This window comes from Perognathus longimembris, chromosome 23 (assembly GCF_023159225.1).
Source record: "Perognathus longimembris pacificus isolate PPM17 chromosome 23, ASM2315922v1, whole genome shotgun sequence".
NCBI lineage: Eukaryota > Metazoa > Chordata > Mammalia > Rodentia > Heteromyidae > Perognathus > Perognathus longimembris.
Genome location: NC_063183.1, coordinates 15,581,347 through 15,606,306, shown reverse-complemented (window position 1 = coordinate 15,606,306; position 24,960 = coordinate 15,581,347). Strand labels below are relative to the sequence as shown.

Sequence of the window (24,960 nt, the reverse complement as noted above, 5' to 3'; positions counted from 1 at the left end):
TCTCTCTGTCTCCAGAACCAGGCTTCTGGAACCATGAGAGCTGCAAATGGAACCAGTGTGGTGGAGTTCATCCTCCTGGGACTCTCCAGGCAGCCCCAGCAGCAGAAGCTCCTCTTCCTCCTCTTCCTCACCATGTACCTGGCCACCGTCCTGGGAAACCTGCTCATCATCCTGGCCATCGGCACAGATGCGCGCCTGCACACCCCCATGTACTTCTTCCTCAGCCACCTGTCCTTCGTGGACGTCTGCTTCTCCTCCACCACCGTCCCCAAGGTGCTGGCCAACCACATCCTCGGGACTCACACCATCTCCTACCCTGCGTGCCTCACACAGATGTATTTCCTGTTTCTTTTTGTGGACATGGACAATTTCCTGCTGGCCGTGATGGCGTATGACCGCTTTGTGGCCATCTGCCACCCCTTACATTACACAACGAAGATGACTCCTCAGCTCTGCGTTCTGCTGCTCACGGGGTCTTGGGTCATCGCCAGCCTCAACGTGCTGTTACACACCCTGCTGATGGCACGGCTGTCCTTCTGTGCTGACCATGCCATCCCACACTTCTTCTGTGACGTGACGCCCCTCTTGAAACTCTCCTGCTCAGACACACACCTCAATGAGCTGATGATTCTCACAGAGGGCGCCCTGGTCATGATCACCCCCTTCGTGTGCATCCTGGCCTCCTATGTGCTCATCACCAGCGCCATCCTGAGAGTCCCATCCCCCAGGGGCAGGTGGAAAGCCTTCTCCACCTGTGGCTCCCACCTAGCTGTGGTCTGTCTCTTCTATGGCACCATCATTGCTGTGTATTTCAACCCTTCATCCTCGCACTCTGTGGAGAGAGACACTGCAGCCACAGTGCTGTACACGGTGGTGACCCCCATGCTGAACCCCTTCATCTACAGCCTGAGGAACAGGGATTTGAAAGCGGCTCTGAGGAGAGTGGTGGGCAGGAGGACATTTTCAATGTGAGGAAAGAATGCAGCCTGTTTGGTGTGGTGGCTCCTGCTTGTAATCCCAGCTAAGGGGACATGGAGATGGGGCAGGTGGAGGTTTAAGGTCAGCCTGAGTAAGAGGCCGGTGAGATTCCATTAAAAGAAATAAGCTAGGTATAGTGGTATGACCTTATCTTCCCACCTATGTAGGGAGGCGTGAAATCGGAAAAGTGAAGTCCAGGCCAGGGACAGGGAGATTCTGCATGGAAAATACCTAAGAAAAAAAGAAACAAAAAAGCAGCAGCAGCAAGAGGAGAAGAGGAGGAGGAGGAAGAGGAGGAGGAGGAGGAGAAGGAGGAGGAGGAGGAGAAGGAGGAGGAGGAGGAGGAGCAGGAGGAGAGAACACACTGGTTCTTGTTTCTAAGCAACTGTACTTTCACTAGTTGAGTCAAATGCAGCAGTAGTTTATCCACAGGGTTGCGGGGGGTGAGCTAGGGACAGATAACAAAGCAAAGCAACCATAGTGCTCTGTTGCCTTAGTGCTTCAGTGCTTCTAGGAAGCAATGGGACTTGATTGATTGATTGATTGGCAGTATTGGAGTGTGGAGTTAAGGGCTTGCATTGCAGGTGCTCTTCCATTTGAGCCAGACATCCAGGCATGGCCTTGAACCATGATTGTCTCTAGCTGCACTTCCTGCATTGGTAGGATTCCAGGTGAGCCACCATCTTGGTCAGGTAATGGGCCTTCTTCAAAGGACAGAGGGAAGCAAGGGAAAGCCCAGGTGTCTGCTGCATGCTCTCCTATGGAACCCCAGGCCTCAGGTCACTGGTAGGATCCTTGGCAGCTGCCTCTGGGTCAAGGACCCTGGGTCCTTGGAGTAACCCAGTCTCCAGCAATAGACACTCTTTTAGACGGTGCTATACTCTGTCCACCAAGTATTAAAGTCAGGGGAGCGATGGAATCTTCTCCCACCCCACTCTAGACTGTCACAAATCCCTGTACTCGGACTGAGGACTGTGAGGTGTCTGGATTTATCCTGTAGCTGGAATTGGTAGTGTGTCACAAGGGCCATGGAGGCTTTAGTTCCCCCACCTCCTCCTGTGGGGGGTGGGTAGGACAGGCCTGGCACTCCTTGCCTGCTTTTGTTTTGTTTTGCTGTTGTTTCTCTGGTATTCTGCCTTCTGGCCACTTGCTTCATAGTTCACGGTGCCCTCCTTGTTTTATTCTCTTCAGCTGTGTGTATGGAGGAGCTTTTGTGTCCACATAGCAAATACTGCCGATGTTCTTTCCTTTTCTTTTTTATTTTGCCAGCCCTGGGGCTTGAACTCAGGGCCTGGGCCCTGTCCCTGAGGCTCTCTGTGCTCAAGGCTAACGCTCTACCACTTGAGCCACAGCACCACTTTCGGCTTTGTCTGTTTATGTGGTACTGAGGAATCGAACGCAGGGCTTCATGCATGCTAGGCAAGTACTCTACTACTAAGCCACATTCCCAGTCCTGCCTATGTTCTTAATCCACTCACTTGTAGACATGCCAGATGGTAAAATAGGTCATTGTAGAACATTTGGGGGATAAATAAAAGCCAACAAAGTAACTTAAAATCTTTTGTACTAGTGACTATTGTAAAAAGGGGTTCCTTTGTAATTCCACACACACATAATGTACGTTGATCCTATTCACCCTCACTATTATGTTGTTACCGTCTTATTCTCCTCCTTCCCCTCCTTTTTTTCTTACAATGTAAAGGTCTTCCTTATGTTACTTTCTTTTTCTTTCTTTTTTTTGCCAGTCTTGGAACTTGAACTCAGGGCCTGGGCACTGTCTCTGTGCTTCTTTTGCTCAAGGCTAGTGCTCTACCACCTGAGCTACAGTGCCACTTCCAGCTTTATCTGTTTATGTGGTATTGAGGAATGGAACCCAGGCTTCATGCATGCTAGGCAAGCACTCTTCCACTAAGCCACATTCCCAGTCCTTATGTTACTTTCGTACATTCTTATAAAGTACTTTTGTCAGTCACCCCTCCGTTAACCTCCCTTTCCCCTCTTCCCCTCCTACTGGTTACCCCTTCTTTTGTATTATTTTTAGGTTAAGACGTTTTTTAACTATAAGGATTATTTATTTACTTATTTATTGTTAAAGTGATGTACATAGGGGTTACAGTTTCACAAATAAGGCAGTGAGTACATTTATTCTCAAATTTGTTACCTCCTCCCTCATTTTTCTCCTATCTTCCCTCCTCCACTCAGGGTAAGACTTTATGAGAAAAAATATGCAGTCTTTGTCTTTCTCATTTCACTTCATATGAGCTCCAGTTCCATCCATTTTCCTGCCAACATAATTACACTCTTCTTTCTAACTGAATACTTCATTATGTATGTCCATACCACATTTTCTTCATCCATTCATTAGCTGATGAGTGCCTGGGTGGATTCCATAGACTGGCTATTGTGAATAGAGCTGTAATACACATGAGTGTGCGCGTGTCTATTGTATCTTGACTGACATTGTTCTCAATGTATGTCCACTCCTTTGTTAATCCATTCCTAGGGTTTCTATTTTAAGCTACTGTAAATAAGATTTTCTTGATTTTCCCCCCAGTTTGTTCATTGTTGATAGATCAGTTATTGAATTGTATATGTTCACTTTGTATTCTGTTACTTTACTGAAACTGTTTATGAAACCTAAGAATTTCTTTTTGGTCTTTAGAATCTTTTAGCTATAGCATCATATCTTCTGTGAATAGGGACAATTTGACATTTTCCTTTCCAACTTGTATTGCTTTTCTTTCTCTTGTCTTCTTTATTTGTTCAATCACCAGAGCTTGAATTCAAGGCCTCATGCTCTTGTTTGGCTTTCTTGCTCATAGCTACCACTCTACCTCTTGAGCCATGCCTTCAGTCTGTCATTTTGCTGGTTTATTGGAGATGGTATTCAAGGACTGTTCTGCCTGGCAGGGTTCAAACTACGATTAGCGATTATCGTCGTCTCAGCCTCCCAAATACTAGGGCTACAGGCATGCATCACTGCTATTTGCCTTCATACTTGCCATTTTTTGTTGTTGTTCATAGTGGAGTTACACTCAGGGTCAGTGGTACTTTGCCACTTGAGGCATGCCTCCAGCTTGTCTTTCTCTGCCTTAGAAGTCAAACATGATATTGAGTAAGAGTGGATATCCTTATCTCATTCCTGAGTTTAGGGCAAATGGTCCCAGTTTTTCTCTGGTTAGTAAGATCTTGGGGGGCTAGGAATATGGCCTAGTGGCAAGATTGCTTGCCTGGTATACATGAAGCCCTCGGTTCAATTCCCCAGCACCATATATATAGATAGAAAATGGCCAGAAGTGGTGCTGTGGCTCAAGTGGTAGAGTGTTAGCCTTGAGCAAAAAGAAGTCAGGGACAGTGCTCAGGCCCAGAGTCCAAGCCCCAGGACTGGCAGAAAAAAAAAAAAAAAAGATGTTGGCTATAGGTTTATTGAATATTGCCTTTAATATGTGGAAGTATGGTTCTTCTATTCCTAGGTTTTTCAGGTCTTTTATTAAGAAGGCATATTGGACTTGGTGAAAGGATTTTTTTTCACTGCAGTTACTGAGGTGATCCTGTAGTTCTTGTTCTCTATCCTGTTTACATACTTGTTACAATTATTGGTTTGTATAAGTTGAGCCATGCTTTCATTTCTAGAATAAAGCCAGCTTAACCATAGCATATAATTATTTTCAGGTGTTGTTGAATCCTGCTTGCAAATATTTTATTGAGAATATTTGCATCGATGTTCATCAAGGAAATTGAACTGTAATTTTTTTGTGTCTTTATCTGGGTATCAGAGTAATAATGGATTCATAGAATGAGTTGGGTAGTATTCCTTCCCTTGTTATTTGATGGAATAGCATGCAAAACACTGATGTTAGATTTTTTTTCTTGGTTGGTCATTGGACTTGAACTCAGCATCTGGGTGAGGTCCCTGAGCTCTTTTGCTCAAGGCTAGTACTCTGTCACTTTGAGCCACAGCTCCACTTCTAGTTTTCTGATGGTTAATTAAAGATAAAAGACTCATGGATTTTCCTGCTCACATCTATAATCTTAGCTACTCAGAAAGCTGAGATCTGAGGACTGAGGTTTGAACCCAGCTGGGGCAGATAAATCCTCATGAGACTTATCTCCAATCAACTACTCAAAAGCCAGAAGTCCATTTGAATTATCTATAGTGTTATTTAATTCTGAAATTTCTCTGTTGATTTTTTTGTCTAGACAACATCTATTGGTGATTGTGTTATTAAAATTACTTACTATTATTTTCCTGGGGACTAGGTGTAAAAAGGTTTTTATGCATTCTTCATTTACGAAGGATAGCTTTGCCAGATACAGTAATCTAGCTTGGCAGTTATTTTCCTTCAGAGCTTCAAGTACATCATTTCATACTCTCTCTTCTTTTAGAGTTTCAGCTGAGAGATCTGCTGTTGTATTCATTATGCTATATTGATGGCTTATAAGTGACTTGGTACTTCTCTCTTGAAGTTTTCAACATTCTTTCCTTATTCTGTATTCTTAATGTTTTATATGCTATGGAAAGGTTATTTTTGTTCTTGCTTGGTAACCATGTCATCTCTTAAAATTTGAGATACTTTCTGCCCTTGTGTTTATTTTATTTTATATCTTCAGTGTGCATTTCTTTGCCTTCTATGATCATGATTCTTTTCATACTATCATCTAGTACTTGTAAGGGTTTCACTTTAACATATCCACATTTGATTACAATTTATCCTAATAATTCAGTTTCTATATCACTCACTTCTCTCCCTTTTCATCTCTTAAAACAATTTCAATATATTTCGTTTTTCTAACATACATGTATATAGCATACTTCAACCATATTCACTCTCTGTTTAGTGGAGGTCCCAGAGAACTGGTATGTTTAAATTGTATTTTTTTTTTTGCCAGTCCCGGGGCTTGAACTCTGGGCCTGGGCTCTGTCCCTCAGCTTTTTGCTCAAGGCTAACTTTTACCACTTGAGCCAGAGTGCTACTTTTGGCTTTTCCTGAGTAGTTTATTGCACAGGTGTCTCACAGATTTTCCTTCTCAGGCTGGCTTCAAATTGCTGCCCTCAGATCTTAGCCTCCGGAGTAGCTAGGATTATAGCCACCCAGCTATTTCTTCTTGTTGTTGTATCTAAATAGGATAGGCAATTTATTAATGTTTTGAACTTTCATTTAAATTCTTAGAACTATTTATATTATTGGAGTCTTACAAATATTTAAATTCATTGTAGCCATTCTCAGGGACCTTAATGACTTTGATTGTCCTTAAGGCTCAGAACCTGGCACAATCTTTGCCAGCCATATCTAAATCTCTGCATTTGCACATTTAGATAAGCAGACTAAGTGGGTGACTTTATTTTCTTGTTTTTTTTAAAGTTATCTTTATCTATGTTCTAATTGATCTACCTTATCTTTAAGTTCTATCATTTTGTCTTTATCTTCATCCAGTCTAGAGACAGGGCTTTTAACTGAGTCTTTAATTTGATTTATGGAGCTTCTTATTTCCTGAATTTCAATCTGAATTTCTTTCATTGGATTCATCTTTCATACTCTAAATTTTCTTCATTTCTCTTTTCTTCCTTGGTAATACTGAGATTTGATCTCAGGCTTTTGTACCTATTACTCAGGTACAGGCACTCTACTGCTTGACCTCTGTCTCCAGACCTTTTCACTCTGCTTCTGTTTGAGAGAGGGGCTCAGATTTGTTGGACAGACTGGACTGAGATCCTTTACCCTCTGCTAAGCCTGGTCTGTGATTCTCCTTCTTGTGCTCTTATGCTGTTGGAAATGGCCAGTATGCATGACTATGCCCAGTCATTGTGTCCTCAGGACTAGGATAATAGGTGTTGACCTATGCATCCTGAAGAGCTAGGATTACAGGTATGAGCCACTGGTGCTTAGTTTCAGGGTGTCTTTCTATGACTCACAGAGCCCACAATTCCAATCATTCCCACCAGGACACATTTTATAGAAAAAAAGAAAGAATTAAAAGCACACTAGAACAATAGTTGTAAATCAAGGATGTACAGGGAAAATATTAATGTGCAGTGACCCTGTCCACAGGTTTGTATGGTGGAAACCATTTGTCATGCTATCTTCTTCCCAGTTCTAAGTCTTGAACTCAGGGTCTGTGCACTGTGCCTGAGTTCCTATTCAAGACTAGCACTCTACCACTTCCACTTGACTCACAGCTCCACTTCTGGCTTTTTCTGTTTATGTGGTACTGAGGAATCGAACCCAGGGTTTCATGCATGCTAGGCAAGCACTCTACCACTAAGCCACATTACCAGCCCTGTCATGCTATCTTTCCTACCCTTTTCTCATAATTATTTTCAAAGTAGGCAAACTATCTAATAGAATTATCTTCTTCCTTTTGCTTGGAATTTCCTCCCATGCTTTCTTTCTGACACTCATCTCCACTTTGGGAAACAACCCATGCTAGTTTAAGAATCAATGCCTTTATTAGCTTCCTCTACCTCTGCCCCAAAGGCTTACATAATGCCAGCTTGGAGCCCAGCTGCTGGCTTTGTTGGGGGGTGGGATGGGATCTCTGGAGGTGGGGAATAATGAGAGGAAGCTAGGTTCTGGGGACATGCCTTTTAAAAAGATATTGGGATCCTGTCTCTTCCCTTATTGTTAATTAGATACAGACTTACTATGTTGTTCAGGCTGGTCTTGACCTTATGATTTTCTGCCATCAACCTCTCTACTGCTAGGATTAGAAGCATGAGCCATCACACCCATCTGTTTTTGCTTTATTGGCTCCTTCTGCTCCTCTGGTAAGAATGGGGTAGGCTGAGGAAGGCTGCGTTTTGATATTTTGGCAAAACTACATAGTGATATGGACTATCTATTCCTCAACCATAGAACCAAATACTCTGGTCTAACGTAGTATGTTGAAAAGGAGGAGAACCATATTAATATGGTTCCTGGACCACACAGACCATGTGCATTAGGAAGGTTCATTCCCAGAAAAGAATAAGCCATTTCAACTTGGAGAAATAGTCTCCAAAAAACATCTACACTAGAAGTTTTTCTGGGTTCTCATACAGACTACCTCTTTAGAAGTGGACTATTCTTTAATCCTAAACACAGTTGAAGCCCATCTCAGAATATGCTGTCAATATTCTTTTTTTTTTTTTTTTTTGCCAGTTCTGGGCCTTGGACTCAGGGCCTGAGCACTGCCCCTGGCCTCTTTTTGCTCAAGGCTAGTACTCTGCCACTTGAGCCACAGCACCACTTCTGGCCGTTTTCTATATATGTGGTGCTTGGGAATCGAACCTAGGGCTTCATGTATACGAGGCACGCACTCTTGCCACTAGGCCATATTCCCAGCCATGCTGTCAATATTCTGCCCTGAAAACTGGAGAGGATACATTATACCTGAATTCCCACATAGGTGGGATGAGAGCTGGTGAAAGATTTTTTTTTTAATCAGGGCTTTGTCTCTATCAATGTGAATGAATCCCTAATATGTTTAAGTTTTGACCCAACAGTAACATCTACAGTTTGGTAATATTTCTTAGCCATCACTGGTTCAACGGGGCCAAAGGAATAAGTAAGGGCAATTATTCTCCTTTTGTCTCTAATGAGGCTCTTAGGGAGTCTGGTCCCAGTGGCCAAAGAGGCTCCTGTAAATGCCGGTTCTGTGGCTGCCCTGAAGAGAAGAGTAAGATGAGGTCTGCCACTGGTTCAGGACCTCCTTATGATTCCAAATACCACAATCCGTGCAGATAAGAGCACTAACTAGGACAATGGACAGCGGCAGCATTGGCCTACAGAGGTAAGGTTACAGCAGTAGACTCAATATTGACATTCTTCTAGGAAAATTCTTTGTTACATATTACAGACAAATGGAGTAGTATTGGCATCTTCAATCTATTGGTTAACATTCAAGATGAACTCAGTAGTAGCTAAAGTGTTTCTTGTCCTTTATTGTGAGCTAGTGAGGATGGGTCAAAGTTGAGGGAGAGCAGAAAAAACTAAGTGCAGATACGTATGTACAGTCAGTCTGTATGTTTTTCAAATTTAAATGTACCGAAGAGAAATCATGACGGCAAGTAGGGAATCACCAGCACTGAGTGTTGGAAGTTGACTGTCTAGTTGTGGTGGCACACTTGTTTATAGAAGTTACCTAACCTGGTTTGCAGTTGTGGCGCTATCTCCAGCTATCCCTGCTGGAGATCCCAACTATCCCTGCATAGGTTTTGACTTTGCTGCCCTCTATGCTCGTCTGTTTAGAGCATGAAGAGCACAAACCACTCCACCATCTCGGAGTTCATCCTCCTGGGACTCTCCAGGCAGCCCCAGCAGCAGAAGCTCCTCTTCCTCCTCTTCCTCACCATGTACCTGGCCACCGTCCTGGGAAACCTGCTCATCATCCTGGCCATCGGCACAGATGCGCGCCTGCACACCCCCATGTACTTCTTCCTCAGCCACCTGTCCTTCGTGGACGTCTGCTTCTCCTCCACCACCGTCCCCAAGGTGCTGGCCAACCACATCCTCGGGACTCACACCATCTCCTACCCTGCGTGCCTCACACAGATGTATTTCCTTTTTGAGCTTACAGATATGGACAACTTCCTGCTGGCCGTGATGGCGTATGACCGCTTTGTGGCCATCTGCCACCCCTTACATTACACAACGAAGATGACTCCTCAGCTCTGCGTTCTGCTGCTCACGGGGTCTTGGGTCATTGCCAGCCTCAACGCACTGTTACACACCCTGCTGATGGCACGGCTGTCCTTCTGTGCAGACCATGCCATCCCACACTTCTTCTGTGACGTGACGCCCCTCCTGAAACTCTCCTGCTCAGACACACACCTCAATGAGCTGATGATTCTCACAGAGGGCGCCCTGGTCATGATCACCCCCTTCGTGTGCATCCTGGCCTCCTATGTGCTCATCACCAGCGCCATCCTGAGAGTCCCATCCCCCAGGGGCAGGTGGAAAGCCTTCTCCACCTGTGGCTCCCACCTAGCTGTGGTCTGTCTCTTCTATGGCACCATCATTGCTGTGTATTTCAACCCTTCATCCTCACACTCTGTGGAGAGAGACACTGCGGCCACAGTGCTGTACACGGTGGTGACCCCCATGCTGAACCCCTTCATCTACAGCCTGAGGAACAGGGATTTGAAAGCGGCTCTGAGGAGAGTTATCCACAGGCAGATGTCTTCTTACTGAGGGCTGTGCCACAGATCTATGAATCCTAGACCAAGTAATCTTTGCTATGTCTCTGACATACAATGGCAATTTTGTGCAAGTGTTTAATGAACTAGAATAAATACACCTGTTAGATACAAGTCCACTTATTTACAGTCTTGTTCCTCTAAATTCTTTGATGAAAGCTGGATTCCAACACTCACAATGGGAGGCTAGAGGGCCAGGAGTTGGAAACCAATCTGGGATACTGAGCCAGTTCCAGGCCAGTCTGAGTTCTACACTGACAGGCTCTCAGAGAAAAATAAATAGGGAAGTGGTGCTGTGGCGCAAAGCAGTGGAGCACTAGCCTTGAGCAAAAACTCAGGGACAGTGCCCAGGCCCTAAACTCAAGCACTATGATAGAGAAAAATAAAATAAAATAATTAGGGCATGATACTTATTTTTACTTGCTGTACTTTAAGTTATCTTACACAAAATTATATATATATATATATTTTTTTTAATTGTTTGCCAGTCCTGGGCCTTGGACTCAGGGCCTGGCCACTGTCCCTGGCTTCTTTTTGCTCTGGCTTCTTTTTGCTCAAGGCTAGCACTCTGCCACATGAACCACAGCACCACTTCTGGCCATTTCCTATATATGTGGTGCTGAAGAATCAAACCCAGGGCTTCATGTATAGGAGGCAAGCACTCTTGCCATTAGGCCACATTCCCAGCCCCACAAAATTTTACTTTTTTCTTTCTGCTTAGGTATGTAATTCAGTTGTGGAGTACTTTCCCCGTAGGCCCAAAGCATTTGGTTTGATTCTCAGAACCACCCAAAGACATGGCAGTCTTTCTTTCTCTCTCTTTCTCTTCTTTTCCCCCTCCCTCCCTCCCTCCCTCCCTCCCTCCCTCCCTCCCTCCCTCCTTCCCTCCCTCCCTCCCTCCTTTCCTTCCTTCCTTTCTTTTCTTTTCTTTCCTGGAAGGTGGTTTTGAGGGCTTGATCCTCACACTACCAAGTAAAGTCTTTCTCAGCAATGATCACTTTGAAAGCCTAAAATTTCATTAAGGTTTTTACCCTCCCACTGTGGAAATGCTCTGCAGATTCCCAGCTGTGGTGATCATTTTGGGATGCCCATTATTATTGCCCAGGCAGCTTTGAAAATTTACATATGTATGCTTGACCACACTAGTCATCCCAGTGGGATCTTGGCACTGGTCATTACCCACCTTTAACTTCCCTAGGGGGTGCAAGTATTCTTTTTAAATTGATACCACATGACTTTCCATGTTTTTCACAACATCTCATCATGTAGACAGACCCCTCAGGGATCTATGACCTCCAATGTAGGTAGAGCCAATACAGGTGAATGGATTGGGTCCTTGGCTCCTCTGTGTAGGCCAAAGCTAGTCCTTTGCCTATAAATCACCACTTTTATTTTCTCACCATGCAGTTTTACCGCCTTATATTTGGCAGGTCTACTTAGTATAGGATTAGCCTTTGATGTTTCAAGGACAAGACAATTTGTATTCTTTTTTCCATAATGCCTTGTTTTCTCCCAGAGAAGCAAGCTCTCCCTGAACCATCAGGACTGAAGTCTTACGTGCTCTGCTCGTTCTAGAGCCTTGGCTGACTATTGTGGATTGAGACTGTCATTCCTCCATTGTAAGCTTCTTTCAGAAAGCTGCTTGAGTCGCTGAGCATGTGGGACTATCTCATGTGCTCATTCATCCTTCCTCTCCCCCCTCCTCCTCCACCCTCCACCAAGGGTCCTGAGGTGTTCAGCATTCAGATCTCCTACTTCCATAGGAGATCTAACTGATAGGACTGGGGAGGTAATGATCTGAGTTTCAACCAGGATGTCCTTTAACAAGGTGAGGCTGGCCAGGCATGGGGTTCACATCTATCACCCTAGCTACTCAGGAGGCTGAGATCTGAGGACGGTGATTTGAAGCCAGCTTGGGTAGAAAAGTCTGTGAGACTCTTATCTCCAGTGAATCACATAAAAACCTGGAAGTGGCATTGTGGCTCAGGGGTAGAACACTAGCCTTGAGCAAAAGGAGCTCAAGGACAGTGCTCAGGACCTGAGTTCCAGACCTAGGACTGAGAGAGAGAGAGAGAGAGAGAGAGAGAGAGAGAGAGAGAGAGAGAGAGAGAGAGAGAGAAGAAAAATGATGAGGTTGAAGTTGGCAACCACTGCCATGTGCCTGTCAGCTATCTGGGAGGCTGAAATTGGGACGTCATTCTACACCAGCCAGGGCAGAAAAGTATATGACCCTCCATTCTCAATGGAAGAGGCTGGGTATGAAAGCACACACCTGCCATTGCAGCTACAACAGGAAGTCTAAAATTGGTGGATTGAGGCCAGGCATATATCCAGCAGGAAGTAAAACCTTATCTTAAAAAAACAAAAAAAACAAACCCTCCCACCCCCATGTGCTGGAAGCATTGTATAGTAGTCAAATGCCTGCCAAGGAAGCATAAAGCTCCAAGTTAAAACCCCCCATACTGCCAAAAAAAAAAAAAGATAAAAGAAAAAATAAGTGAGATTGATTGAGGAGCAATCAATGGATAAATCAGTCATCTGCATAGGCTGAGCCTTTGTGCTAAGGTTTACAATTAGCTTGTTCATTTGCTGGAAGTTTGGTTCTATGTAACAGAATTGAGAAGCACGGGGTTCTTCCCCACTCTTCATATGTTTGTTTTGGTTAGTTGTGGGGCTTGAACTCAGTGCCCGGGCACTGTCCCTGAGCTTTTGTGCTCACAGCTAGAGTTCTACCACTTGAGCCACAGTTCCAGGTTTCAAGGAGTTTCCTGGCAGGGCTGGCTTTGAACCATGATACTCAGATTTCAGCCTCCTGCGTAGCCACATGATGGAGATTAGATCATGGGCCGCCATCCTTGTAGAGGATTGATGTAGTTTCTGAAGGGCTGGGTTATTTCTGGAGAGAGAAGGTCATTATAACAAAGTGAGCCTAGACCCTCACTGCCTCTTGCCTCCTCTAAGGCCCCGTGACCTCTTCTGCACATGCTTCTTGTTACATTTTCACACACTCCCCGCATGGCGCTGTGCACATCTGTGATATAGCTGGGAGCCTTGGACAGATGGCAACACCAATGTTTGGGAAGATTTTTCACTTTTCAAAATCATTAGCCAATACATCTCCTTCCTTCCCATATTGCCTGCTCTCAGGTATTCTGTTCTAACAACTACTCAAAATAAGGGACAAAGACAGCTATCACCTGCATTATTGCTAAAAATGTTTAATCCCACACTCCATCTCAGACTTCCTTTTTGTGTTTTTGGGTTTTTGTTTTTTTTTGCCAGTCCTGGGGCTTGAACTCAGGGCCTGAGCACTGTCCCTGGCTTCTTTTTGCTCAAGGCTAGCACTCTACAACTTGAGCCCCAGCACCACTTCTGGCTTTTTTCTATATATCTGGTGCTGAGGAACCGAACCCAGGGCTTCATGTATACGAGGCAAGCATTTTACCACTAGGCCATATTCCTAGCCCTCAGACTTCCTTTTAACAATACACCCAGGTTATTTGTGGGCACGTTCATATTTCTCAGTCCCTACTGGAAACTTCCGGAAATTTCCAGTCCAGTAGATTGCACTGACACTGTTGGAGTGCAGCACACCTGAAGACAGGTGGCGTGTCCTAACAGCAATAACAAGATTTGCACCTGATGAGCTGGACATAGGGTCTGCATGACATTGGAGGCATCTCTTTATACTTAATCCAATGACAGAACAAACTCTATACAGACTCAGAAATAGGAATCCAATGTACGCACATCTATCTGAGGTGAAAAGATGGCCCTTTTACTAAATGCTTTAAGGGATCTAGTCCAACACTGCCAAGCTACTCCTTACCCTCCATGCCAAACCCTCTACTGGCAGCGTGGGGCCAAAACCCTATTCGGTAAATGAGCAGATATGAGGGGAAACGGACGGTTCTCTCAGGCTCTGCTATAATATCCTCATTTCGGTGCTAAGAAAGTAAGGAGAAAAGTTTTCTCATAACTGACTTCAAGCTCACACATCTCAGCTGACGTCTGCAAGATGATGTAATATGAGGTCTCAGGGAATTTCCTCCGGATGTATCTCTACCTAGACTGGCTTTATCCCCAAGATCTGACCCAGGAGTCACCGGATAAGCTGCCTTGAGAAGCTCCACAGGGATCAGGAAGTAGGTGGCACAATTATTTTCTGTTTGTCTCTAATGAGACTCTCAGGAAGTCTAGTCCTCCCGGGGCCATGAATGCTACTGTGAATACATTTCTGATTCCCCAGTCCCTTCATCCCGATCCAAACATCCCTTCTGCACAGAGGGCTAAGGCCATGAACATCTGTTCTCCACTTGGTCGGATAATTGACTTTCCAGTGCTTGAACCAAGGGCGCTGGCCAAGCCACTCCAAGGTAAAGAGCACGCAAGTCCACTCTCCGCCTTCGGAAGCCCGTCCGAGTTCCCGCCGAGCGTGATGACGAGTTTGCGCGCCGAGCGTGATGACGCGTTCGCTTCATTTGCATGAAGCCGGGTCTGTGAGGGCGCGAGTCCCGACCCGGAGTTCAGTTGCCTACGGCGGCGTAGGCGGCGTGCCCGCTCCACTTCCTCTTGCTGTTGACTTAAGGCCTCCGGACTTTCCCGGGTTTTCCTTCCTTCTTCCCGGAAATTTCCTTTTGTTGTCCAGATGGTCCCGAAACGACGGCGCATGCGAGCCAGCGCCGCCGTCTCCTCCGCGCTGCCCTCGGGGCGCTTCCCTGGCGTCGCCCTCTTCCTGGTCGAGCGGAGGATGGGCCGCAGCCGCCGGGCCTTCCTCACTCGCTTGGCTCTGTCCAAAGGTTTCCGCGTCCTCGACTCCTACAGCTCTGAGGTGACCCATGTGGTGATGGAGCGGACCTCGGCAGAGGAGGCCATCTGCTGGCAAGAGTGTGCGGCTACTGCTTCCCCAGGGCGCCCCCACCGGGGCCCCCACCCCGCTCTGCTGGACATCACCTGGTTCACAGAGAGTATGGCGGCTGGGCAGCCTGTCCCCGTGGAATCCCGGCACCGCCTGGAGGTGGCTGAGCCCAGGACGGGGCCCCTGAGCCAGGACTGGATACCACCCTATGCCTGTCAGCGTCCCACACCTCTCACGCATCACAACACTCCCCTCTCAGAGGCCCTGGATATACTGGCAGAGGCAGCAGGCTTTGAAGGCAGCGAGGGTCGCTGCCTCTCCTTCCAAAGAGCGTCGGCAGTACTCAGGGCCCTGCCCTGCCCTGTCACATCCTTGCGGCAGCTCCAGGGGCTGCCCCACTTCGGAGAACATTCTTCAAGGGTGGTCCAGGAGCTGCTGGAGCATGGGACATGTGAGGAGGTGGAGAGAGTTCGCTGTTCAGAGAGGTATCAGACCATGAAGCTCTTCACCCAGATCTTTGGGGTGGGTGTGAAGACTGCCAACCGGTGGTACCTGGAAGGGCTTCGAACCCTAGATGAGCTCCAAGAGCAGCCTCAGAGACTGAACCGGCAGCAGAAAGCAGGACTACAGCACCACCAGGACCTGAGCACCCCAGTTGGGCGGTCTGATGCTGAGGCCCTGCAGGAGCTGGTGGAGGCAGCCGTGGGACAGGTCCTGCCTGGGGCCACTGTCACACTCACCGGTGGCTTCCGGAGGGGGAAGATGCAGGGCCATGATGTGGACTTCCTCATCACCCACCCTGAGGAAGGCCAGGAGGCGGGGCTGCTTCCCAGAGTGCTGGACCACCTGCAGAGCCAGGGCCTTGTCCTGTATCACCAGCACCATCAGAGCCACTTGGGTGACCTCACACGCCTGACCCAGCAGAAACACACCATGGATGCCTTTGAGAGGAGTTTCTGCATTTTCCGCCTGCCGCAACCACCAGGGGCTGCTGAGGGGGAAGCCCTGGGGTCCTGGCCCATCTGGAGAGCTGTGAGGGTGGATCTGGTGGTTGCCCCCAGCAGCCAGTTCCCTTTTGCTCTCCTTGGCTGGACTGGCTCTCAGCTTTTTGAGCGGGAGCTGCGCCGCTTTAGCCGGAAGGAGAAAGGACTATGTCTGAACAGCCATGGACTGTTTGACCCAGAGAAGAAGACGATTTTCCATGTGGCTTCTGAGGAAGACATCTTCCAACACCTGGGCCTTGAGTACCTTCCCCCTGAGCAGAGAAATGCCTGATCCAATGATATTGTCACCCCCACCAGTTAGAAATGAGGGGCTGCTGCCCCAAGCCCTTACTTCTGCCAGCAGAGGGCTGGTCACTGCTGGGGCTTTGGTGAGGTGGGCCCTGCCTAGCCAGCTTCATAGCTGTGTGGCTCTGGGTCAGCTTCAGCCTCCCTATATGTCAGGGTCATATCCTGGCAGGGACTCTGAGCAGTACATCAGGAGCTGTGGCAGAGCCTTTGGTCCTGGTGTGAGCATTTGTTAAGTTGAGATGCATTGGAGTCTCCTGCAGAGCAGCCCACTAGAAGTGCCTGGGGAGGGGGGAGCAGGCATCCCCACCCTGTGCTTTTGCTGTGAGGTGGAGGATGTCATTCTGGCCTTGTGACATCTCCATGGGGTGCTCAGGGGGTGTGGCAGCTTCTTTTGCCTTGCCTCTCCGCACTAGCTCTGCAGCAGTTCCATACCCAAACCATGCAGTTCCAAGCACAGCCTCAGGCCTCTACCATTTGTGCCACCCTGCCAACCTCAGTACACACCCTCCTGAGCCCACCACCCAAGCTACTTCCTGTCTATTTCTTGCAGATGGGCTCCAGATCAGACATGGCCAACTCCTTCATCTCCTCTGAGGTAGAAGCGCTGGAGAGGGCCGTCCTGTGTGTTCCTCATGCCTAGGCACAGTCTGGTCCCTGCTGTGTCTACCTGGAGCCCACTCTGGTCTCCTTTGGACTTGGTCACCTTGTCAGGTGAGGGCTTCTCTGACCATTCACCAATTTTAGAATAAGCCAGGCACTGGTGGCTCACTCCTATAATTCTAGCTTCTTATGAGGCTGAGATCTGAGGATCATAGTTCTGAGCCAGCCCGAGCAGGAAAGGCTGTGAGACTTTTATCTCCAGTTAGTCACCAGAAAACCAGAAGTGGTGCTGTGGCTCAAAGTGGTGGAGCTCTAGCCTTGAGCTAAAAGAGATCAGAGACAGCACCTAGGCCCCAAGTTCAAGCTCCACAACCAATAAAAAAAATTTTAAATGTGCAATAAAGTGAGCTCTGGGTATGTAGTTTTACAGATTTTAACACATCATATGCCAAAATTTGTCACCTCCGCCATCACCAGGATATAACAGTCTTCTCCCCTAGAACATTGCCTTCCACTGTCCTATTACAGTCACTTGATGCCAACCTGGGTCAACTTCTTTCTGGCCATGATGGCATATGACCGCTTTGTGGCCATCTGCCACCCCTTACATTACACAACGAAGATGACTCCTCAGCTCTGTGTTCTGCTGCTCACGGGGTCTTGGGTCATCGCCAGCCTCAACGCGCTGTTGCACACCCTGCTGATGGCACGGCTGTCCTTCTGTGCAGACCATGCCATCCCACACTTCTTCTGTGACGTGACGCCCCTCCTGAAACTCTCCTGCTCAGACACACACCTCAGCGAGCTGATGATTCTCACAGAGGGCGCCCTGGTCATGATCATCCCCTTCGTGTGCATCCTGGCCTCCTATGTGCTCCTCACCAGCGCCATCCTGAGAGTCCCATCCCCCAGGGGCAGGTGGAAAGCCTTCTCCACCTGCGGCTCCCACCTGGCTGTGGTCTGTCTCTTCTATGGCACCATCATTGCTGTGTATTTCAACCCTTCATCCTCACACTCTGTGGAGAGAGACACTGCGGCCACAGTGCTGTACACGGTGGTGACCCCCATGCTGACCCTTTCATCTACAGCCTGAGGAATAAAGACATAAAAGGAACTCTTAGAAAACTAATCACCAGGGCTGAGAATGTGGCTTAGCTATAGAGTCCACGCCTAGCATGCATGAAGCCCTGGGTTCAATTCCTTAATACCACATAAACAGAAAAGGCTGGTGGGTGGGGCTGGGGCTCAGGTGGTGGAGTGCTAGCCTTAAGCAAATGAAGCTCAGGAACAGTGCCCAGGCCCTGAGTTCAAGTCTCAGGATTGGCAAAGAAAAAACCAAAAGTAATCATCATGAAATGTCTAACCAGTAATGACAGATAAATAACAGAGCAAATTAACTGCCAAGAACATCCTGTGTTTATCTTTTCCCTCCAATCTGTGAAATGTAACATTTGTCTTTTTTTTTTTTTGCCAGTGTATGTATATGTGGTAATGAGGAACCAAAACCACAGTGTATGTGTATGTGAGGAATGAGGAATCGAAACCACAGCTTCATGCACACTAGATAAGCACTCTACCACTAAGCCACATTCCCAGCCCCACTTTTGGCTTTTGTAAGAGAAGAATCGCATCTGTCTGGGAGGACCAAACCCTTGGTATAGACTCTTTAGGTGAAAGCTAGAAACTCTTTAATCAAATAGCTTTATCATTTCAATGGCCAGTATCCCCTGGCCATGCCCACCAGGAACACCACTGTCATTTATTATTTATTAAAGCAAGGGAGAATGGACACCTTTGGGGGAATAAGGACACCCAACTGAAGGGTGCTGAAAAGGACATTAATATCTGGGCTCTAGTGAAATGGTATCAGAGAGGACGTGTTTAAGTCTTGCAATGTGTTGAATGAGATTCCAAAGACAGAAAAATTCTGATTGGCTCTTTATATATTTCATGGGAAGAATAGACAGTCTGAGCTGGGCTCAGACTGAGCTGTTTTCCAAGAAGCAGCAGTAACTCCTTTCAGCCTCCTCAGAGAGGTGTTTGGTTATTTTTGTGGCCATGCTGACTTCATTATAGAATGTTATGTGTAAAGAAAATGAAATGTCCTTTTAAATTAATGTTTGTCACAACTGAGGAAAATTAAATTGGTTTTAGCAAGCATGTTTTGTTTTGGTTTTTGGTTTTTCTTTTTGGTCAGTCGTGGGGCTATTTTTCTAAAGATTACTTTGGTTTATATGTATTCTTTAGGTAAGATATATTAGAAGACTAGGATTCTGGTGTGTTGGGGATTCACACTGCCCTTCCCCCAGCCCTGGGGCAGTGTGGGAGGGAGTCCCTCACACCTTCCGGCCTCAACCGGAAGAGAAGCAAGTATTCCCCGCCTCTCGGTTCGGCCATGTGTCTAATGGCGGAGGCCTGGCCCTTGGGGGATTGTGGTCCCCACCCACAGAGTAAGTTTCATGACATCACCTGATGGGCAGCCCAGCTCAGCTAATCAGTCACCCCAAGTCCCTCCCCTTCTGCCTTTGTCACCGTAATAAATTCTTCTGCCTGCCCTCTGGACGGGTGAGACTAATGGACCATCGAATATGTCTCCCTGATGCCTCTCTCTCTCCGCCACCGTTCCTGACACGTGAGGGGACGGGGCGGGTGGGGGAGGGAGGCTTGGGCAACCTTTCCTCAACTTAGCATAATCCATGAGAACATGCTTTGTTCCTTCTGCCGGTGGGAGGGATTAAAGCTGAGTGTTCTTTCATAGTTTGGGATCAGACATTTCCCCCAGGAGATGGGGGGGAAAGGGGGTCCAGAGCCCCCCAACATTGGTGCGAATTGGTATCTGTACTAGCTGTTTTTGCATAGCTGTTAGGTCAAAGATCTTGAGGTCATCGGTACACACATGCGCACGCACAGACACACAGTCGTCAAGCTAAGGAACTGGTAGGGTTGAAGGTGAAATTGGCTCAAGTCAGAATGGAAAGAAAAGACACACCTTGCCGATCAAAACATTGGCTCTTATCGGTTCTATTACAGTTTACCATTTTTCTTGTCATATTCATTCTTGTCATATTCATTTATTTACAATTTCATTATGTAATATGCCCACTGACCAAAAAAAAAAAAAAACTTCCATGGTCAGTGCTTGGGCTTGAACTGGCCTGAGCATTGTCTCTCAGCTTCTTTACTCAAGGCTAGCCCTCTACCAATTGAGGCACAGCACCACTTGAGGCTTTTTCTGTGTATATGGTACTAAGGAATCAAACCCAGGGCTTCCTGCATGCTAGGCAAGCACTCTTACCACTAGGCCACATTCCCAGCCCAGAAGATTGTTTTTGAGATGGAAATCTAGCTAGTAGCCCAGGTTAGCCATGAGGTCAAGATCTCCCCACCTCAGCTACCAAGTGCTCAGGACTGCTAGGCAGGTGCTCTGAGCAATACCTGGCCACTTCCTGGGTGTGCATGTGGGTCCCACAAAGGTGCCAGTGGGGCAGTAACTCCTGCACTGTCCTGGCAATCCATGGTGCCTGGGCCAGAATAATAATGCTGCAGGCAGACAGTCTGGTCCCTGGTTTTAAAGGGTACTATTGATTCAAAATACAAATCCATTAAAGGCTAGTTTTCCTCCAACTATGTTTTTTATGCTGGTACTGGGGCTTGAACTCAGGGCCTCTAGCTCTAGTTAAGCTTGTTTGCGCTTGGCTGGCACTCTATCACTGGAACCAACTATAGCTCTTTGTTAGTTAATTAGAAATAAGGGATACATCTACCCCAGCTAGCTTCAAACCTCAACCTTCAGATCTGAGCCTCTCAAGTAAACTAGGATTACAGCCTTGAGTTAAAAGTGCTCAGCTGTGAGGTTTTCAGTTCTTATTTTAAAATAATGCTTTAGGGCTGAACAGAATAATAAAATTTACTACCTTCAGAATACTGCATTAAAATACAATTTTAATAAAATTGTGTTAAAAATTAAAAAAAGAGGGCTGGGGATATGGCCTAGTGGCAAGACAGCTTGCCTCGTATACATGAGGCCCTGGGGTCGATTCCCCAGCACCACATATACAGAAAACGGCCAGAAGTGGCGCTGTGGCTCAAGTGGCAGAGTGCTAGCCTTGAGCAAAAGGAAGCCAGGGACAGTGCTCAGGCCCTGAGTCCAAGGCCCAGGACTGGCCAAAAAAAAAAAAAAAAAAAAAATCTAAAAAAAAATTAAAAAAAGAAATAAAGATACCAAGTCAGGAATTAACTATTATTTGTTGATAAACTTTTACCACAGAGAAGTTACTGAAAATGTTCAGTTTGGTGATTACAAATACATCAGTTTAAAACTCTCTTATGTAGCAGCAATAATCATATAGAAAATATAATGAAAACAAACAAACAAACATAGCTGGGCACCAGTAGCTCATGCTTGTAATCCTACTCAGGAGGCTGAAATCTGAGGATCAAAGTTCAAAGCTAGCCCAAGAAAGAAAGTCTATTTTATCTCTGGTTAACCACCAGAAAACCAGAAGTGATGCTGTAGCTCAAAGTGGTAACTAGCCTTGAGTGCAAAAGCTCAGGGACAGTGGCCAAGCCAAGTTTAAGTCCCATGACTAAGAAAAAAAGAAAACCTGGAAGAAAAAAAACAACTCACCTAATAAAACTGTAGAATTTGTGAAAAAAAAAAAAACAAAACAAAACTTGGTCTTTTGTTGACATCACTCATAGGGCTTGAACCCAGGGCTTGGCCACTGTCCCTGAGCTTTTGCACTTAAGGCTAGTGCTTTATGACTTGGAGCCACAGCTCGACTTCTGGTTTGGGGGTAGGTAATTGGAAATGTCTCATGGACTTTTCTGCCAGAGCTGGCTTTGAACTTTGATCCTCAGATCTCAGCCTCCTGAGTAGCTAGGCATGAGTCACCAGCACCCAGCTGTGAAAAGTATTTGTTGCAGAAATTATTCAGAAACATTGAAACCCCAGTAAAAGAGGTACATACAACTGCTCCTTCCTATATCACAGTTCACTTACTGCAGTTTCACTGTATTGCAGGTTGAAAAATATATATAATTCTGCATTGCAGAATTTTCAATGTAACATGGGATTTTGCAATTGGTATTTATATAGTATTTATGATTTTAATTATTTTTGCCTAAAAATTTAAAACAATATAAAAATGTTATTTCAAACATATTAAAAGAATATCAAGCTACAGTATGTACTGTATTTTATGTACTGTAGTTCATCAGCGGATGAATACCATACTGTACACAATGGAAATGCAGTATACCACTGCTCTTTGCCCAAGTGAGACTGACCACAGCACACTATTGGCTAATGGAATCGAAGGCGACCAATCCCAGCACTGTTTTGTATCCTGGGAGCTAAATGGCTCAGTGACCTTAGCATCTGTTTGTTCTCCAGCACTGTGTCCACACATTCAGCATCTCTCCTTAGCCATTACATATCAATGATTGCTGCATGTAGTGTTGCTGTGCGGTGTTATTTTTGTGAAATTTTCATAAAGGTTTGAGTTTATTTCAAGCCCTCCCAAATGCTCTGCACCTTCTAAGGCTTCTGGCAGAGAACGCAAGAACGAGAGGAAAATGCTTACCATGAAAGAAAAGGTGGAACTTCTCGACATGTTAAGGGAAGGCAAAGGCGACTTTTAGCAAACTGCAAAGAGGACGGTCACTTCCTGCAATAAGGTCATTTTGTAAGGATGGGGTCTGCACTGGCCCTGGGGATAAAGGACTGCAGGAAGATGTTGCTGGATACCAACATCATCCAGACAAAGGCCAAGAAGCTTTATGATAGTTTTGCGGAAAGCACGGACATTAATAAAAGCACGGACATTAATGACAGTGACCCAGGATGAAGATGACGGAGAAAACACAGGAGGCCCATTGTGTGCTTCTCCCACCAGACCAAGCCTATTCATTGCCAGCAAGGGCTGGGTTGACACGTTTTGAAGACAAAGTCAGCAAATGAAGAAGAGGATGAGGAATGAGATAAACTACAAGTTGGAGAAGAGGAGGAAGTTGGCCTAATATTCATCTTGCAACCATGCTCAGACTGGCCAAAGAACTTCAGCAAGCAAAGAATGGGACCTCCAGATGCTTCACTCATTGCACTTCATAAATACGATGGAGAGTGGAATGTCAGTTTCCAAAAACCTGCTTACTCAGGAGAAAAAGCAGTGCCAGCAACTCCCCATAATTATGTTCATCACCTGGATAGACATCAGTTACACAGACTTAGTGGAAATAGAAGTTATAGCCCAGGGAGAAAATACTGCACACCCTGATGGAGCACCTGATGAAGTGGTACCTTCAGAAGAACTGCAGTGCTCTTCTTGATTGTGCAGTATTCACCTCATCGTCATCACCTTCATCACACAGCAACGTAATTCATGATCTTCATCTTTCAAGTTGGAATTTTATGTTGATAAAATTACATAGGTTTAAGAGTATATGAGCTCAAGCCCAAGGAATCAACAGAAGAAAAGAAAAAAAATGAGAAGCTCCTTAATGAAATAGTTTACCGATGTTATGTAAGTAGTCACTGGTGTCATATTTTCAATAATGTGGAAAAAGTGTGCTTTTCAATATACCTTCTCAAATTAACCTATATTCAGGTTACTGATGAGCATATCTTTACAAGTAACAGAAGGTGCTTAGAAAGTATATTACATAGCATTATAGTTTGCTGTAAGATGCACATATATTTTTAAAATTAGAAATAAATGACCAAATGTCAAGATTCCGAGCATTTTCAAAAACGTTTCACATGTGCTTGCGTATCTAGTGTTTTTAATTTGCTTAATAGACTATATTCATGTTTTTGTATTTTGATAATGTAATATTCCCAGTAAACTCCTGCTTTTAAAACTTTGTCCCCAGTGGGCTGGGCTGTTATGGAACACTTGTAGGCTTCTGGGTGGAGGAAACAGGTCATTTTGGGTATGTCCTTGAAGGCTCTACCAGGAATGTCTTCTGCTCTCCCTCCTCCTCCCTCCCTTCTTCCTTCCTCTCCCTCTGCTCTCCTCTCTCCCTTCTGTCATTTTCAGTGTCTCCCTCAGCCTCCTTCCTGGCTGCTAGAAGGTGTGGTAATTTTCTGCTCCATTTTCCCACTGTAGTCATGTTGTGTCCTGTGCATGGGTCTCAGGAACGGAGAATACTTTGAAATAATGAATTAAAATAAATCCTTTGTCCCTTAAAAAAAAAGTATAGAAAGTGCTTAAGAGCATGTAAGTGTTTATAAGCGTGTGGGAAAGATTAATAAGTGGGAAAGGCTTCTAGGGGGTGGATAGGATTTATAAAGCCTTAAAACACACACACACACACACACACACACACACACACACAAAATAAATATAACACTGATCCTTTGCAGATTTTCACCTATCACAGGGGTCTGTGGAACATAGATAGGTGAGAGATCACTGTAATTTGAAAGGAAAACAAAAATCTGTAGAATGAATGAATTTTCCCAAATCCTTCGGATGACATCTCTCTAATCAAAATACTAATGTGTTTTGGTAAACTTAAAATTCAAGCAAAACCAACCTAACGACACCAGTCTAAAGGCACCATTGGCTTTGCCTCTGGGCAGAGAGCACAGGAGGGGTCTGCATGACAGGTAAAAGACAATTACCACTCCAAGGAAGACCTCTAGAATCCTTTTTCTCAATGAGGAAGGTGAGCAAACTATGGCAGACAGGATGCGAGCAACCTCTTTGTGGTGACCATCCCACTGCTAATGGTCTCCTAACTGTGTACAGGGCTTAGATTAGCACACAGAAGGTTATTAACCAGCCAGGAATTCCAACCAACTTTCCCCTGGCTCCAGGCCAATTCAGATGAAAACTTAGCTCAGGAGATGAACATGGTCCGGAAAAATTTTCTCACTAGTGGGACTGTATGGCAGACCTGAATGATCCAAACATCTTTTGGCAAAAGACAAGGCAGTGAGTTTAGAGATCATCAGCTGAACAAAAGAGTAGACACTTTTTTTTGGCCAGTCCTGGGCTGACAGGGACAGGGCCTGAGCACTGTCCCTGGCTTCTTTTTGCTCAAGGCTAGCA

At 45.8% G+C, this 24,960-nt stretch overlaps 3 protein-coding genes, 1 non-coding gene and 1 pseudogene across 6 annotated transcripts in view; 4 read left to right on the top strand and 1 right to left on the bottom strand.

The window, feature by feature from the left end:
- LOC125340483 (olfactory receptor 1361) overlaps nt 1-972 on the top strand; it is a 984-nt gene extending 12 nt beyond the window's left edge. The window contains exon 1 of the mRNA XM_048332109.1: nt 1-972. This exon is cut by the window's left edge and continues 12 nt beyond it. Within this exon, the coding sequence (XP_048188066.1) occupies nt 34-972 (939 nt within the window). The 5' untranslated portion in view covers nt 1-33.
- Nucleotides 973-6,188: 5,216 nt separating this feature from the next.
- Nucleotides 6,189-6,319, bottom strand: LOC125341263. The gene has a single exon (XR_007208943.1). It is a non-coding gene; the product is annotated as a small nucleolar RNA SNORA33 (small nucleolar RNA).
- Nucleotides 6,320-8,442: 2,123 nt separating this feature from the next.
- Nucleotides 8,443-10,433, top strand: LOC125340295 (olfactory receptor 1361-like). Of its 3 annotated transcripts, none has more exons than XM_048331737.1 (2): nt 8,443-8,748; nt 9,207-10,433. In XM_048331737.1, the coding sequence occupies exon 2, from the start codon at nt 9,210-9,212 to the stop codon at nt 10,146-10,148; it is 939 nt and encodes a 312-aa protein (XP_048187694.1). In that variant the 5' UTR covers nt 8,443-8,748; nt 9,207-9,209; the 3' UTR covers nt 10,149-10,433. The 3 variants fall into 3 exon arrangements, with proteins under 3 accessions (XP_048187694.1, XP_048187696.1, XP_048187695.1); XM_048331739.1 differs by lacking the exon at nt 8,443-8,748 and having other exon boundaries at nt 8,917-9,350; nt 9,400-10,433; XM_048331738.1 differs by lacking the exon at nt 8,443-8,748 and having other exon boundaries at nt 8,917-9,354; nt 9,404-10,433.
- A 4,357-nt stretch (nt 10,434-14,790) lies between these two features.
- Nucleotides 14,791-16,383, top strand: LOC125340291 (DNA-directed DNA/RNA polymerase mu-like). The gene has a single exon (XM_048331730.1). The coding sequence runs from the start codon at nt 14,802-14,804 to the stop codon at nt 16,284-16,286; it is 1,485 nt and encodes a 494-aa protein (XP_048187687.1). The 5' UTR covers nt 14,791-14,801; the 3' UTR covers nt 16,287-16,383.
- Nucleotides 16,384-16,871: 488 nt separating this feature from the next.
- On the top strand, nt 16,872-18,087 carry LOC125341090 (annotated as a pseudogene).
- Nucleotides 18,088-24,960: the final 6,873 nt, after the last annotated feature.

Excerpts from the sequence above, each read along its gene's own strand:
- LOC125340295 (XM_048331737.1), top strand. The coding sequence starts at position 9,210 with ATGAAGAGCACAAACCACTCCACCATCTCGGAGTTCATCCTCCTGGGA.
- LOC125340291 (XM_048331730.1), top strand. The coding sequence starts at position 14,802 with ATGGTCCCGAAACGACGGCGCATGCGAGCCAGCGCCGCCGTCTCCTCC.